We start from the raw sequence: 17827 nt of genomic DNA, 5'->3' as shown, positions 1-17827 counted from the left end.
GAATGTGTATCTGGGAGTGCATCATTCTCTAGTCTGTTTTGAGGTGGATAAAGGACTCCTACTGGAATTAGAGGAATTTCCAGAAACTTATTTCAAGTAGATGGCCAGTTAAGGCAATGAAATAAAGACATTTCAGCAACATGTCATTGTAAGAGCAACAATGTACACTTAGTCGCCATGACTGGCCACATGGTGCCATACGTCGCAAGCGCTCTGAAACAGCAATCACTACAAATACAATACACATCTTTATAGGTATAGACGAGAAGCATAGTTTTATAAAACATGACTTCACAACACCATCCAACACATTTAATGTTAACAGGCTTGGGAATTCTATGCAAAGGACTTAAAAGATACATTCAACTTAATACAATGGCATCAAACTACTACAAACAATTACTCCAGTAAGTATAATTTGTGATTTAAAATACATGTAGTAAGTAAACAAAATGGGTATAAAGAGCTGTGGCATTTTCTTTAAGGATATACTGTGTAACTTAATGCCTGGAGTCTTACATTGCATAAACAGTTTGGCAAGACTATTTAATATTGTATTGAGTTACATTAACCTGTTTGAACACATCAGTACATAAGAGATGAATATCAGTATACACATCAATATTACTCTGCCTTGAACATGACAATGGTTATTTACTGTCTCTTCTTCATGTATTTGTGCATAAGGGTGTGTGGGTGCGTGTGTGCACATGAGCGTGTGTGTTTTAATCACCTGTGTAACTTCTATGTCTTCATGGTTTGTGTGCCCCCAGGTAATGCTTGCAAAGGCTACTACTTGTTCCTTCTTGTTTTATTGGGAAAAGGATCACAAGCAGTGAGTCCTTTGGAGTATTCCATCAGTTTGTGCAGGGGACAGAAATGCATAGTTTTCCACTCTCTGCCTTTACACCTAAGAGACAGAGTAGATTAAGATTTGCAATGATTCTTCACCAGTCTTTCAGTGTTAGCTATATGGATTGTGTGTGTGTACTCACTTTGTCCAGAGTGCCAGGCCACACAGAGACAGGACCACCATGGAGATAATGACCACAATGACCAGCACACAGACCACCACAGCATCTGACACAAAACCAGGAGGTTGCTCTATATCAAGGGAAAAAGAGATGGGTTCAAATATCTATTCTTACAGGGGGGGAAATATATCTACAGTATGTCCAAACATGGAAGAAAGTGAAGAGTTTTTTTTATGTAAAAGTGAGGCATTTGCATGAAGAGGAACAGGCAACTCTATAAATTGCATTTAAGGATATACACCAGGATATAATTTCTGTATGGAGAAATGTTTTACCACAATGTTACCTGGGTGACAGAACCAACGACTCCAATCACTCCAGAAGCCTCTGTCAGCACAGTAGTGGTGCACCCTGGACCTGACCCGGAAGCAGTGGGCTCCATCCATTGAGAGGAAAGTGAGGGTCATCTCCCTGGTTACATTCCTCTGCTTCTGGTGACAGGAACAGTATCAGATTTGAGGAAAACTTCAGAAAGTTTGTTCTCTAACCAATAACAGAATTTGCTTCTTCAAAGCATCATCTAAGTACCTATGAATTAGTCAATAATGTTATGTGTCAAAACATTAAAGGTGTGAAAAGATAAAGCAATATATGAACTCAGTTAATCCATGCATGTCATAAATACAGGGCGCGGTAAGGGCATACCAACAACTGCTGCCCGCCTACGCCCTTGCTGGTTTCCACCTCATACTCCAGGCAGTGGCTGGGGATACTTTCGTGGGGTAAGTCCCAGTGCACCTGGAGCCTCCTGTCTAGACCAGCCTCCAGATACACTGCCTCTATAGCTGCAGGCTTCACTGCAGAGTACACACAAATGAGTCATGTTTTCACAAAGAAAATATAAAATATAATGATGTCATTACAAGTATCAGTGTGTGCCCTGAGACAGAACAGTTAGTAGGAAAAACAGTCATTTACGCAAGCCTCTTCGAGGGAACGCAACACCCTGCTACACTCAACTTCCCGTGGAGTGAAAGACGTATGTGATTGTAGGTGCGGGTAAGGATGGCAGAGAATATTACTGTTTACTGGGAATTTATTTCCTTAACATGGTAATTGTGGGGAAAAGGGGCTGGACGGAACCAAAGCGAAGATATTAAAAGTTAGAGTCCCCTCTCCTACCTATCTTAACGCCACGTGGCACACTAACCAAAATACACAGGGTGATCCACCCAGGTCTTACCTAGTGTGCATAGACAGAGTACATACTATGGGTATATGTATGCCCGCAGGCCTCTTGCCTAAGCACTCCTAAAGTGCCTTCCCCTTCCCCTGGCAACAAATTAAACAGAATAATACAAACTTAAAGTGAACAATTTCAATAAACAAAACACTGAGTCCTATTGGCACACACATACCACAGAAGTAGCAGCTACAAAATACATTCAATAAAACTGTCTCTGCGCAACAACCAACACAGGACATCTCAGAAACACTCTCTTCCTCAAAGGAACACTGGCTTTTCAAGCTATGAAGGAGTCGGTAATTGCCGACAGCTGTATCCCCTAACGAGAGGGCAGGATCAGAGCTCCAATCTGCAATGGGGCAGACCAATCAGCTGCTTGGGGGAATCCAGGAAGACATTTCCTGAAATACACATATACACAAACAAACCCAAAACACAGAAACTAGGGAACGTAACACGCCCACTCCAAAATCTGCAAACTCCCAGTTTGCAACAATAAAAACCAACGCGCATCCCCAGTTACTAAAGTAGATGATATCTGTTTGGATATGTTAACACTGATTAAAAGACGTTATGGAAAGGAACTGTATGGGTAGTTGAACAATGTTTATGGAAAATAGCAAATATCCAAACAATAGCAGTATTGCATTGAAAAGGTGAGGCATATCATGGCCTGATGTGAGTGTTACCGTGGTTCTGAACTTGCAGGGAGAAGAATGCCGACCTCAAAGCCACCTTGGGGGAGGAGCTGTTTACACATATGTTGAAAGCACTGAATTCTGGGAGAGTGTCCCTGGTGAATGTGCAGCCAGTCCTGACTCCATTGGAGTGGATGTACTGAGGGCACTCCTCAGCCTGCTCCATCTCCCGATGCCTGGAGAAGCACACAGACACCCACAGAATGCAATTTAGAGCAGCATTCACAGAGATTATATTAATGCAGTGAAACCAGTCTACACAGGTACAGACATGTAGGTACTTCATATGGCAGGAGATATGTTATCATGTACATAATGTTATAATAGGGTGACATACCAAAAGTACAGACTGTGCTTGGAGTGGGCTGGCTCCTCTAATCCCGTCTCCCAGGTGCAGTCCATGACCTCCTTCTGATAGAACACGCAGCCAAATCCCTGGACCCTGGAGTCACCCGGACCTGGTAGGAATTCAAAAGAGATGAAGGGATTCATAGATTATCATGATGGTGCCTGTAGAGAATTCCGTCCATACAGCACTCCCCTATCATTGATCATTTCTTATATATAGGATAATGAGGGGAAAGAAGCCTCTCCCTCTTTCTGTCAGGCTATCGGTGTAATTTAATCCGAACCAAACAACTCCATATTTACAAAAGCATATTGTCCTCCTGACCTCACCTGTGTTATTGGGTGGCAGGACCATCTCTGTGAAGGGGCTCTTCAGCTCAGTGCTGTTGGTGCAGGCTCCCCTCAGTACGGTGGAGATCCGCACCCTGACCTCCTTCTCCAGGTCAAACTGAGCACGGTACCATGTCCGTACAGTCCTGATCACCTATTCGTACACAGACAATATTACATTCATGTTATTCATACCTCAGGCACTTGGTAACCACTCTGGTCTAATAGCTATAGACACAGATCATATTGAAAAGATTTGGAAAATCTGAAAATGTATTCATGATTCTCTCATGAATACATTGATGAATTTGTCATTCCTACCCCCCCTAAGAATACTGTTGGCTGTTTTACAATTACAGGGAACACCACAGTATAATTTAATGGAAGCTAAATGCCATTATGTCTAAGCAACCACAAATGTAAACAGAGCCAAAGGATAACATTGTAGGGAAATATTCCACCATGCGCATCAACAGTGGCACACTTTGATCCACCCCGCTTCCCTGTCCTGGCAAACATCACTCCCCCCACATATCCGGAGATCACAAACTACCCACAGAATGATTGGAAAGGTCCAGAACGCCCCACAACTGCTGCTCCATAAGACCTCCTCAACCCACCAAAGATATGCCTCCAATTAAGTAAGCCAATCTGGGAAGACCCACCCAATAACGACTTCAACACATATCTGACCTGGACACAATAATGGGGGTTACTGGACCTGACAGATAAGCACCTCATCACTATCCCCACACAACATCAGCCTGGTTTCAACCACACCAGGAAGGAGTAGTCCACCTTCAATATTTTCAGGACTGGCCCATGCCTCGCCAACCTCCACCGACGGAACATTAAAGAAAGCCCCCTATGTGCCTGTGGGGTGGAGAAAACCATGCACCACATTCTTGAAGTCTGTCCAATCTACAAACTCAGCGGAGGCCTACTCACCCTCAACACAGCAGGACCGGAAGCAATTGCTTGGCTAAGGGACTCTGCCATCTCTAAATAAAATACAGTGCCTTGCAAAAGTAATCATCCCCCTTGCCGTTTTTCCTATTTTGTTGCATTACAACCTGTAATTTGAATGGATTTTTATTTGGATTTCATGTAATGGACATACACAAAACAGTCCAAATTGGTGAAGTGAAATTAAAAATAAAGAAAAAAGGTAAGAAAAAAAAGTATTATTATTATATATTTTTTTAAGAAAAGTGGTGCATGCATTCACCCCCTTTGCTACGAAGCCCCTAAATAAGATCTGGTGAAACCAATTACCTTCAGAAGTCACATAATTAGTTTAATAAAGTCCACCTGTGTGCAATCTAAGTTTCACATGATCTGTCACAGATCTCAGTATATATACACCTGTTCTGAAAGGCCCCAGAGTCAGCAACACCACCAGGCAAGTGGCACCACCAGGCAAGTGGCACCACCAGGCAAGTGGCACCACCAGGCAAGTGGCACCACCAGGCAAGTGGCACCATCAGGCAAGTGGCACCACCAGGCAAGTGGCACCCTGAAGACCAAGAAGCTCTCCAAACAGGTCAGGGACAAAGTTGTGGAGAAGTACAGATCAGGGTTGGGTTATAAAAAAATATCAGAAACTTTGAACATCCCACGGAGCACCATTAAATCCATTATTATAAAATGGAAAGAATAAGGCACCTAAACAAACCTGCCAAGAGAGGGCCGCCGACCAAAACTTACGGACCAGGCAAGGAGGGCATTAATCAGAGCGGCAACAAAGAGACAAAAAATTATCCTGAAGGAGCTGTAAAGCTCCACAGCGGAGATTGGAGTATCTGTCCATAGAAGCACTTTAAGCCGTACACTCCACAGAGCTGGGCTTTACGGAAGAGTGTCCAGAAGGAAAAAAACATTGCTTAAAGAAGAAAATAAGCAAACACGTTTGGTGTTCGCCAAAAGGCATGTGGGAGACTCCCCAAACATATGGAAGAAGGTACTCTGGTCAGATGAGACTAAAATGTTGCTTTTTGGCCATCAAGGAAAACGCTATGTCTGGCGCAAACCCAACACCTCTCATCCCTCCGAGAACACCATCCCCACAGTGAAGCATGGTGGTGGCAGCATCATGCTGTGGGGATGTTTTTCCATCGGCAGGGACTGGGAAACTTGTCAGAATTGAAGGAATGATGGATGGCGCTAAATACAGAGAAATTCTTGAGGGAAACCCGTTTCAGTCTTCCAGAGATTTGAGACTGGGCTTGAGGTTCACCTTCCAGCAGGACAATGACCCTAAGCATACTGCTAAAGCAACACTTGAGTGGTTTAAGGGGAAATCACTCTGGGAAACCACCATTTTTGTCTTATTCCACTAAAAGATATATTGCATCTTCAAAGTGGTAGGCATGTTGTGTAAATGAAATATTACAACCCCCCCACCAAAGAAAAATCCAGGTTGTAAGGCAACAAAATAGGAAAAATGCCAAGGTGGGTGAATACTTTTGCAAGCCACTGTAAATGGGGAAATATTAACATTACTGGTCTTGCCAGGCTGTTTATGGATGGTGTACCACTTTTTTAAATTATTATTCTGTGTATAAGAATATAGTGTCCTTGGCCAGGGCCTCAGTGGCCTTAGGACACACAGTCTTGACAGACAGGCAACACTGTACAAGTGTTTCTAGAATAACCCTCCAGTGTGTCAGGTACACATTTGGCAATGTCTAGTTATGTGTCCAGTGACTTACAGTCCATCTGTTCTGGTATGTGTTGAAGTATTCCAGGTGGTATCTCATTGAGCAGTCAGTCAGGTTGGTCAGGCTGACAGGAGACGTCCAGTGGATGTCGAGCTGCCCAAGGTGGCCAAGGTCATCAACCCCAACGTTCTCAGGAGGATCCACTGAAAGTCAATGAAGTACACAGGATTTCCAGGTCAAAGGTTGATAGAGCAAAGGCACCAAGCTTGCGGTAAGCATTAAAGGGGCAATCTGCAATTGGTACATCAATTTCTTGACATTGAACAAAAAAAAAAACTTTATTTTTACTATTTTCTACATTGCAGAATAATAGTGAAGACATCAAAATTATGAAATAACAAATATGTAATCATGTATAATATTTAAAAAAGTGTTAAAAAAATCAAAATAGATTTTAGATTCTGTAAAGTAGCCACCCTTTGCCTTGATGACAGCTTTGCACATTCTTGGCATTCTCTCAACCAGATTCACTTGGAATGCTTTTACAATGGTCTGGAAGGAGTACCCACATATGCTGTTCACCCTGCTACCATCCAGAAGGCGAGGTCAGTATAGGTGCATCAAAGCTGGGACCGAGGGACTGAAAAACAGCTTCTGAAAAACAGCTTCTATCTCAAGGCTATCAGACTGTTAAACAGCCATCTCTAACACAGAGAGGCTGCTGCCTACATACAGACTCAAATCATTGGCCACTTAGTTGTCCCGCTAGCGGGATAATTCCGACAACATCCGGTGAAATTGGAGAGCGCCAAATTCAAATGACAAAATCGTAATATTAAACATTCATGAACATACAAGTGTCTTATATCATTTAAAAGCTTAACTTCTTGTTAATCCAACTGCGTTGTCAGATTTCGAAAAGGCCTTACGGTGAAAGCATACCATGCGATTATCTGAGGACAGCGCCCCACCAAAATATTTTTTCAACCAGCACAGGCTTAACAAAATCCCAAATAGCAATTAAATAAATCCCTTACTGTTGAAGATCTTCCTCTGTTTGCAATCCCAAGGGTCCCAGCTACAACATGAATGGTTGTTTTGTTCAATAAAATCCTTCTTCATATCCAAAAAAGTCCGTTTAGTTGGCGCCATTGATTTCAGTAATCCACTCCTTCAACATACAGAAAAAGGAATCCAAAAAGCTACCGGTAAACTTCTTCCAAACGAGTCAAACAATGTTTCTATACAATCCTCAGCTACCCTAATATGTAAATAAACGATAATATTTCATACGGAAAGAACGGTGTTCAATAGGAAAGGAAAATAACGAAGAGCGCGCCCTCATTCATGCGTGCCAAAAGACTACTTTGCCTGTTGAGCTCCCTTTGGAAAGACTACTATTACTTGTTCGTTTTTCAAGAAACAAGCCTGAAACCCTGTATAAAACTGTTGACATCTAGTGGAAGCCATAAGTACTGCAATCTGGGAGGATTTTTTTATATATAGACCCATAGACTTGCATTGGAAAGGCCTGTGACCTCCCCCCCAAAAAAATCCAGATGGACTTTCCTTGGGTTTTCGCCAGCCATATCAATTCTGTTATACTCACAGACATTATTTTAACAGTTTTAAAAACTTCAAAGTGTTTTCTATCAAATTCTACCAATTATATGCATATCCTGGCTTCTGGGCCTGAATAACAGGCAGTTTACTTTGGGCACGTCAGTCAGGCGGAAATTCAGGATACAAGTTAATAAATGGGTCACTTTAAATAATGCCACTTTAATAATGTTTACATCTTATTGCATCTTGCCTATGCCGCTTGGTCATCGCTCATCCATATATTTATATGTACATATTCTTATTCCATCCCTTTAGATTTGTGTGTATTAGGTAGTTGTTGTGGAATTGTTAGATTACTTGTTAGATATTACTGCACTGAACTAGAAGCACAAGCATTTCGCTACACTCACATTAACATCTGCTAACCATGTGTAAAATTTTATTTTATTTGCTGAGCACTTGTTGGCTGCTTTTCCTTCACTCTGTGGTCCAACTCATTCCAAACCATCTCAATTGGGTTGAGGTCGGGTGATTGTGGAGGCCAGGTCATCTGATACAGCACTCAATCAATCTCCTTCTTGGTCAAATAGCCCTTACACAGCCTGGAGGTGTGTTGGGTCATTGTCATGTTGAAAAACAAATTATAGCCCCACTAAAGGCAAACCAGATGGGGTGGCAAAGCGCTGCAGAATGCTGTGGTAGTCATGCTGGTTAAGTGTGCCATGAATTCTAAATAATTCACTGACATTGTCACAAGCAAAGCAACCACACACCATCACACCACCTCCTCCATGCTTCACAGTGGGAACCACACATGCGGAGATCATCCGTTCACCTACTCTGCGTCTCACAAAGACATGGCGGTTGGAACCAAAAATCTCAAATTTGAACTCATCAGACCAAAGGACAGATTTCCACCGGTCTAATGTTCATTGCTCGTGTTTCTTGGCCCAAAATTAGAATTTAGACAATGAAGGCCTGATTCACACAGTCTCCTCTGAAAAGTTTACGTTGAGACGTGTCTGTTACTTGAACTCTGTGAATAATTTATTTGGGCTGCAATCTGAGGTGCAGTTAACTCTAAAGAACTTATCCTCTGCAGCAGAGGTAACTCTGGGTCTTCCTTTCCTGCGGTCCTCATGAGAGCCAGTTTCATCATAGCGCTTGATTTTTGCGACTGCACCTTCACGTCTAAAAGTAATGATGTACTGTCATTTCTCTTTGCTTATTTGAGCTGTTCTTACCATATTATGGACTTAGCCCTATGTATTAATGCTGTGGTCCCCAATTCATATTTCGGGCCTGGAATGCCTTTATGGAGAAGCTGGGGGCCACGGTCAGCCTCACATCCGGGTACCGGCCTCAGTCTAACACGCAGGTGGAGAGGACCAACCAAGAGCTGGGGAGGTTCCTAAGGAGTCACTGCCAGGACCGGCAGGGGGAGTGGGCCTGGTTCCTTCCCTGGGCGGAATACGCCCAGAACTCACTTCGTCACTCCTCCACTGGGCTGACTCCCTTCCAGTGCATCCTGGGATATCAGCTGGCCTTGGCTACGTGGACTCCGAGCCAGACCGAGGCCTCTGCAGTTGACGAGTGGTTCTTGCGTGCAGAGGATTTGTGAAACGCCACCCACGTGAGGCTCCAGCACATCGTCCACCACCAGAAGGATCAGGCGGATGGCCACCACAGTAAGTTTCCCGTGTTTCATCCTGGTGATCGCGTCTGGCTCTCCACCAGGAACCTCCTACTCCACCTGCCCTGCCGGATGCTGCGTACTCCGCACAGGGAAGGAATCGGGCCCACTCCCCCTGCCGGTCCTGGCAAAGACTCCTCAGGAACCTCCCCAGCTCCTGGTTCATCCTCTCCACCTGCCCGTTGGACTGAGGCCTATACCCGGAAGTGAGGCTGACCGTGACCCCAAGCTTCTCCATACCCGTGATGTGAATTGGGGTCCACGGTCGGAGACAATATCCTCTGGAAGACCATAATGCCGGAAGACTTGCTGGAACAGTGCCTCGGCGACCTGTAGAGCAGTAGGGAGACCAGAGAGAGGGCTGAAACGACAGGATTTGGAGAATCTATCCACAACCATGAAAATGGTGGTGAAACCGTCAGTGGAGGGGAGATCAGTGACAAAGTCAATGGATGGATGAGACCAGAGACGCTGAGGCACGGGAAGGAGTTTCCCTGCTGGAGCATGCCGAGGGGACTTAGTTTGGGCACACACAGAACAGGAGTTGACGTAGCGAATAACGTCCTGCGTCAAGGTGTGCCACCAATACTTTTGGAGCGTGATTGTATAGTACGGGTGATCCCAGGATGTCGAGCGACGACAGCTGTGTGTGCCCAGATCAACAGCCGCTCCCTTATCCCCATGGGAACGTAGGTCCCCATGGGAACGTAGATTACATGACCGTCCCTCTGCTCTCGTGGATCCCGAGTTGGGATGTACCGGACACTGCTGAAGCTGGTGTCCCCCTTGACCACAATAGAGACAGAGCCCCAGCTGTCTCCGTCTGCATCGGATGCTGCTACTGTCCAGAAGGTGAGCGCGTACTGGGCAGTGGTCTGGTCATCCTGCCGTAGTTGGAGTAGGCGCTGACCCCTCTCTCTGCCCTCCGGTGGATGATCAAAGATACCTCTGAACAGAGCCATGAACCCCTCATACGAAGCCAGCTCCTCCTCTCCTCTCACGCAGACGCCTGCCTAGTCAGCAGAGAAATAATTGTGGCAACCTTGGACCTCTTGGTGGTGGGGAATCCCATCTGATGCGCAAAATAGAGGGAGCACTGGAGTAGGAAGCCACGGCATTTAGATAATATTCCGTCATATTTATCCCGGAGTGACAAATGGGCATCGCTGACCTGGGCAGACAGCTGAATGGGCTGGTGTGCTTGCTCGCTGGGTCGACTGGTGGCAGAATATCCTACGCTAGAAGAAGGCAACGCTACTCAGGTATGTTTGAGACGTTGAAGACTGCGAAGAACCTCTTTCATAGCCGTCCCCAGTTGAGCCAGCTGATCGTCAGTACCACAAAGTAGGTATCCCTGTTCGTCTATCGTCTGGGACATGATTTCTTGCTGCTTCCATTTGTCGAGGCAGTATTCTGTAACATAAACGCTGGGAGTCGAGAAGCAGGTGCAGTTTAATAATATAGTAATAATATAATGATATAACGATACAAGACAAGAGTAGTGTCTAGACATGAAACACATAGTCAATACTGCCTGGGGAATGGAACTAAGGGAGTGATGATATAGGGGAGGTAATCAGTGAAGTGATGGAGTCCAGGTGTGTCTCATGATGAGGTGCAGGTCCGCGTAACGAAGGAGCCAGGTGTGCGTAATGATGGTAGTCAGAGCCAGTGATTAGTAAACTGGCGACGTCAAGCTCCAGAGAGGAGGAGCGGGAGTAGACGTAACAGTCACAGACAGCTAATGTGTTGTGCACTGAAGTCCACAAGCAAAGGGAAAAGGTGAGAGGAGGAAAGTGGATAGATGCAAGAAGGAAGTATATATATATATATATATATATATATACAATGAGCTGTTTGTATGTTGCTGCTATGAAAGTGAACTGTTTGTGTTTGATCAGGGGTGTGTTCATTGTGCCGATTCTGTTGGAAAATGTTTCTTAAACAGAAGCAAACGGAACGAAACAGGGATTCTCCTATAGAGCTACATTTTTATGGAATGGTCTGCCTACCCATGTGAGAGACGCAGACTCGGTCTCAACCTCTTTACGGAAGACTCATCTCTTCAGTAGGTCATATGATTAAGTGTAGTCTGGCCCAGGAGTGTGAAGGTGAACGGAAAGGCTCTGGAGCAACGAACCGCCCTTGCTGTCTCTGCCTGGCCGGTTCCCCTCTCTCCACTGGGATTCTCTTTCTCTAACCCTATTACAGGGGCTGAATCACTGGTGCTCTTCCATGCCGTCCCTAGGAGGGGTGCGTCACTTGAGTGGGTTGAGTCGCTGACGTGGTCTTCCTGTCTGGGTTGGCGCCCCCCCTTGGGTTGTGCCGTGGCGGAGATCTTTGTGGGCTATACTCGGCCTTGTCTCAGGATGGTAAGTTGGTGGTTGAAGATATCCCTCTAGTGGTCTAGGAGCTGCGCTTTTGCAAAGTGGGTGGGGTTATATCCTGCTTGTTTGGCCCTGTTCGGGGGTATCATCGGATGGGGCCACAGTGTCTCCTGACCCCTCCTGTCTCAGCCTCCAGTATTTATGCTGCAGTAGTTTATGTATCGGGGGGCTAGGGTAAGTGTGTTATATCTGGAGTATTTCACCTGTCTTATCTGGTGTCCTGTGTGAATTTAAGTATGCTCTCTCTAATTCTCTCTTTCTCTCTTTCTTTCTTTCTCTCTCTCGGAGGACCTGAGCCCTAGGACCATGCCTCAGGACTACCTGGCATGATAACTCCTTGCTGTCCCCAGTCCACCTGGCCGTGCTGCTGCTCCAGTTTTAACTGTTCTGCCTGCGGCTATGGAACCCTGACCTGTTCACCGGACGTGCTACCTGTCCCAGACCTGCTGTTTTCAACTCTCTAGAGACAGCAGGAGCGGTAGAGATACNCAGGAGCGGTAGAGATACTCTCAATGATCGGCTATGAAAAGCCAACTGACATTTACTCCTGAGGTGCTGACTTGTTGCACCCTCGACAACTACTGTGATTATTATTATTTGACCACGCTGGTCATTTATGAACATTTGAACGTCTTGGCCATGTTCTGTTATAATCTCCACCCGGCACAGCCAGAAGAGGACTGGCCACCCCTCATAGCCTGGTTCTGTAACGTTCGTTCTCCTCCTCGTCTGAGGAGGAGCAAGGATCGGACCAATATGCAGCGAGGTATGAAGACATAATGATTTATTTAAAGAAAGACGAACACGAAAAACTCTTAACAAACTACAAAACAATAAACGACATAAACAGACCTGAACATGAGAACTTACAGACAACGAAGAACGCACGAACAGGAACAAACTCACAAACGAAACAGTCCCGTGTGGCATAAACACTAACACAGGAACAATCACCCACAAACAAACAGTGAGAACAGCCTACCTTAATATGGTTCTCAATCAGAGGAAACGTAAAACACCTGCACCTAATTGAGAACCATATCAGGCTAATACATTGACCCCAACATAGAAACACATAACATAGAATGCCCACCCCAACTCACGCCCTGACCATACTAAACAAATACAAAAACAAGGGAAAACAGGTCAGGAACGTGACAGGTTCCTCTCTAGGTTTCTTCCTAGGTTTTGGCCTTTTCMAGGGAGTTTTTCCTAGCCACCGTGCTTSTACACCTGCATTGCTTGCTGTTTGGGGTTTTAGGCTGGGTTTCTGTACAGCACTTTGATATATCAGCTGAAGAAGGGTGTAAGAAGGTCTATATAAATAAATTTGATTTGATAAACATACCTGAATTTGTCCAATAGAAACTCTCATTTGCAACTGTTGGACTAATGATTACACCCTAGTTCAGGTAGATGCAGGCAAGAGTGTGCAACGCGGTATTGAATGTGTTGCTGTCTGTCACCTTGATTACTCAAAATTCTCTCAACCTGTGCACCTACATTGTAAACTTTCATTCACAGGCTAAGTTGTAGCAACCTCATGATGGGTATAGGAAAATGTGAGTATCGTGTAGTTGTCACGCCCTGACCGTAGAGAGCTTTTTATGTCTCTATTTTGGTTTGGTCAGGGTGTGATTTGGGTGGGCATTCTARGTTTTGTATTTTGTTGTTGTTTGGCCGGYTGTGGTTCTCAATCAGAGGCAGCTGTCTATCGTTGTCTCTGATTGAGAACCATACTTAGGTAGCTTTTTCCCACATGGTTTTTGTGGGTAGTTGTTTTGTGTCTGCACCAGACAGAACTGTTTCGTGTTGTTCTATTTTTGTTATTTTGTCTCAGTGTTCAGTTTTAATATAAAAAGCATGAACACTTAGCACGCTGCGCTTTGGTCCACACCTTCTTCAACAGACGATCGTTACAGTAGTAGGCTAAATCTATCGATGTTACATTGAGCTGGGTGAATGGAATATGAATGACAGTCATCCAATATGCTGTAATATAAATAAGGTCATGTTCATTAAAAAAAAGTATCATCTTCCCTCATCTTAAACGACACCGACCGACACTGATTTATTGCCCCAGGGGCCCACCTCTTGCCTTCAGAAAGCATTTATACCCCTTGACTTATTACACATTTTGTTGTGTTACAGCCTGAACTCAATATTGATTAAATATTTATTTTTTCTCACCCATCTACACACAAGTGAAAACATGTTTTTAGAAATGTTTGCAAATTTATTGAAAATAAAATGCAGAAATATCTCATTTAGATAGGTTTTCACACTCCTGAGTCAATACTTTGTAGAAGCACCTTTGGCAACAATTACAGTGGTGAGTCTTACCCAGAAAGTGTCCAAGAGCTTTCCACACCTGGACATTTGCCCATTATTCTTTTCAAGATTCTTCAAGCTCTGTCAAATTGATGTTTTGATACACCATCCAAAGTGTAATTAATAACTTCACCATGCTCAAAGGAATATTCAATGTCATTTTTGTATTTTTTTTTACCCATCTACCAATAAGTGTCCTTCTTAGCGAGGCGTTGGAAGTCTTCCCTGGTCTTTGTGGTTGAAACTGTGTTTGAAATTCACTGCTCGACTGAGAGACTTTACAGATAATTGTACTTTATGTGTGGGGTATAGAGATGTGGTAGTCGTTTAAAAATCATGTTAAACACTATTATTGCACACAGAGTGATACCATGCAACTTATTATGTGACTTGTTAAACACATTTTTACTCCTGAATTTATTTAGGCTTGCCATAACAAAGGGGTTGAATACTTATTGGCTCAAGATGTTTCAGCTTATCATTTTTAATTAATTTGTAAACATTTTTAATAACATAATTCCAATGGGGTATTGTGCTGTGGGGTATTGTGTGTAGGCCAGTGAAAAAAATTCTAAATTTAATTAATTTTAAATTCAGGCTGTAACACAACAAAATTTGAAAAAAGTCAAGGGGTGTGAACTTTCTGAAGCTATTGCAGATAAGGGGAGGAGTTGATACTCGAAGTAAAGTACATGGGAGGCATCTGAAATAATCTAGTAAAGGTCTGTTAAAAAATTGTCTGCATGGAGGGATTCTGCCTCACATCCATTGACCTTCACAACAATTTATTTGGGACCACCTTTTGTTTTAGATCAATCTGATGTAGAATGGAAATCTGCCTGGGATTACAAGTTATTACAGTAAAACAGTGATGAATGAATAGAAATACACCTTAAGATACTAACCTGTAATTTCTTGTGGCTTGATGCACTGACTCCAGTCAGATATAAGCATRAATATGGCTGTCAGCCACCACCATTTTTTACTCTTCAGCATTCTCTTAACTGGCCCCTGGAACATCATGAGAATTGAATTGTACTATTTAGTATTGATAAATCAATCACATATCATATCTTATCATGAATTATACTCTCAGCAAACACCAATATAGTACAGTACAGTAAAGTATGGAATCTGAAGGGTACGGAATGATCCTGATAAACACAATATTATGTAAATGAAAACAATAACATGCATTATTTAAAATAAATGTGTAATTGTCTTTATATAAACCTCAGGTACAGTGCCTTCAGAAAGTATTCATAACCCTTGACTTATTCCACATTTTGTTGTGGGATTAAAATTGATTTCATTGTAATTTGTCAACCATCTACACAAAATACTCTAATGTCAAAGTGGAAGAAATCTCCTTTACTTTCTGAAGGCACTGTACCTTTTAAGTCTTAATAATGTGAAGAAAATACATTGTTGACATGCACAAGTTATAATCTATTGTACTGTATGCCATTGAATTCTCTATAGAAATCAATATAAATATACTGTTATTAATGTACAAAGTAAATGTTTTCAAGCATGTACAGTAGAGAATGCATACACTATACAGTGAACGCATGCTTTTAAATCAAAGCGTGTGTTTACAAAGGCAACCCACAACTTGTATGTTCGCTTTATATCAACAGTTTAGTAGAATATAAAGAGGATATCATTTATATACAATACAGAGAGAACAGAGAAGATAAAAGTGCATATCCACAGACAAGGAGTACTTACTGTGAATCGAGTGAGAGAGCTCCTGTGTAGATGTTTGACAGCCTGCACCATCTAATCAGGGCTGTGCGAAGTGCCTGCTTTTGTATTCTCTGGTGAACTACAGCGCAGCAGAAGCAGCAGGGAAAGACTACAGTATGTCTCAGGGGTCATGTGTTGATGTCTCAGGGGTCATGTATTGTACTCTGTAAGTCTGGATTCTCTACCAAACAAGGAAGCTCATATTTAGTGTGAATCTGCAGTTTTATCAGATTTCTGATGAACAGATTTATAAATAGAATACGAAAGCCCTGTCAGCCTGTCCACCCAGCCTGTGAGTGTGGTCATGGATGTGGTTCTGTGGAAGGGGAGTCAACTGTGCTGTTGCTCTGACCTGGATGGGTGGGGGTTGCAGGCTGAAGGTCTCTCATACTAACGGATGTTTTGTTTCCCCTTTCCCAGGAATCATATATATATACACACACTCTAAGTGGCGAGGGGGGAGGGGGGCAGGTAGCCTAGCAGTTAACAGCATTGGGCCAGTAACCGGAGGGGTTGGGTTAAATGCAGAAGACAAATTCCGATTGAATGATTTCAGTTGTGCAACTGACTAGGTATCCCCTTTCCCTTCTCTTAAGCCCCTTTGTGCACAAGTACCAACCAGTCATCAGCCAGCCTTGATCCAATTTCAGTTACTGTCACTGGAGTTATGTTTCCAAAATGTACACTTTACTTTATGACAAAAGAAGTTTCACAAATTGTGTGGCTCAGTTGGTAGAGCATGGCGGCTGCAACACCAACGATCAGGGGTTCAATGCCACCCATATAAAAAATATACAGTACTAGTCAAAGTTTGGACACATTTACTCATTCTAGGGTTTTTCTTTATTTTMACTATTTTCTACATTGTAGAATAATAGTGAAGACATCAAAACTATGAAATAACACACATGGAATCATGTAGTATCCAAAAAAAGTGTTAAAAAAATAAATATATATATTTGAGATTCTTCAAAGTAGCCACCATTTCCCTTGATGACAGCTTCGCATACGCTTGGCATTCTCTCAACCAGCTTCATGAGGTATGAGGTCATCTTGAATGCATTTCAATTAACAGGTATGCCTTGTTAAAAGTTAATTTGTGGAATTTATTTTATTCTTAATGCGTTTGATCAATCAGTTGTGTTGTGATAAGGTAGGGGTGGTTTACAGAAGATAGCCCTAGTCCATATTATGGCAAGAACAGCTCAAATAAGCAAAGAGATACGACAGTCCATCATTACTTTAAGACATGAAGGTCAGTCAATGCGGAACATTTCAAGAAAGTTTCTTCAAGTGCAGTCGCAAAAACCATCAAGTGCTATGATGAAACTGGCTCTCATGAGGACCGCCACAAGAAGGAAGACCCAGAGTTACCTCTGCTGCAGAGGATAAGTTCAGTAGAGTTACCAGCCTCAGAAATTACAGCCCAAATTAATGCTTCACAGAGTTCAAGTAACAGACACATATCAACATCAACTGTTCATAGGAGACTGCATGAATCAGGCCTTCATGGTCAAATTGCTGCAGAGAAACCACTACTATAGCARACCAATAATAAGAAGAGACTTGCTTGGGCCAAGAAACACAAGCAATAGACATTAGACCGGTGGAAATCTGTCCTTTAATCTGATGAGTCCAAATTTAAGATTTTTGGTTCCAATCACTGTGTCTTTGTGAGATGCAGAGTAGGTGAATGGATGATCTCTGCATGTGTGGTTCCCACCGTGAAGCAAGGAGGAGGTGTGATGGTGTGGGGTTGCTTTGCTGGTGACACTGTCTGTGATTTATTTAGAATTCAAGGCACACTTAACCAGCATGCTACCACAGCATTCTGCAGCAATACGCCAT

The 17827-nt window shown here is 43.2% G+C and overlaps 1 protein-coding gene across 2 annotated transcripts; it reads right to left on the bottom strand.

Annotated features, from left to right (window-relative positions):
* Positions 1–235: 235 nt before the first annotated feature.
* Positions 236–16279, bottom strand: LOC111964226 (interleukin-13 receptor subunit alpha-2). 2 transcript variants are annotated; one of them, XM_023988031.1, is made up of 10 exons: positions 15962–16279; positions 15136–15241; positions 6308–6459; positions 3597–3750; positions 3256–3376; positions 2910–3094; positions 1680–1831; positions 1321–1462; positions 996–1104; positions 236–910 (listed from the first exon to the last, which is right to left on the bottom strand). In XM_023988031.1, exons 1-10 carry the CDS (start codon positions 16010–16012, stop codon positions 793–795), a joined length of 1290 nt encoding a protein of 429 aa, XP_023843799.1. In that variant the 5' UTR covers positions 16013–16279; the 3' UTR covers positions 236–792. The 2 variants fall into 2 exon arrangements, with proteins under 2 accessions (XP_023843799.1, XP_023843798.1); XM_023988030.1 differs by having other exon boundaries at positions 1321–1465; positions 15962–16278.
* Between the last annotated feature and the right edge of the window lie 1548 nt (positions 16280–17827).

Source organism: Salvelinus sp. IW2-2015, linkage group LG5 (genome assembly GCF_002910315.2).
Source record: "Salvelinus sp. IW2-2015 linkage group LG5, ASM291031v2, whole genome shotgun sequence".
In the NCBI taxonomy this organism is placed as follows: domain Eukaryota; kingdom Metazoa; phylum Chordata; class Actinopteri; order Salmoniformes; family Salmonidae; genus Salvelinus; species Salvelinus sp. IW2-2015.
The sequence above is the reverse complement of the archived record's forward strand: the minus strand, read 5'-3'. Positions and strand labels throughout refer to the sequence as shown.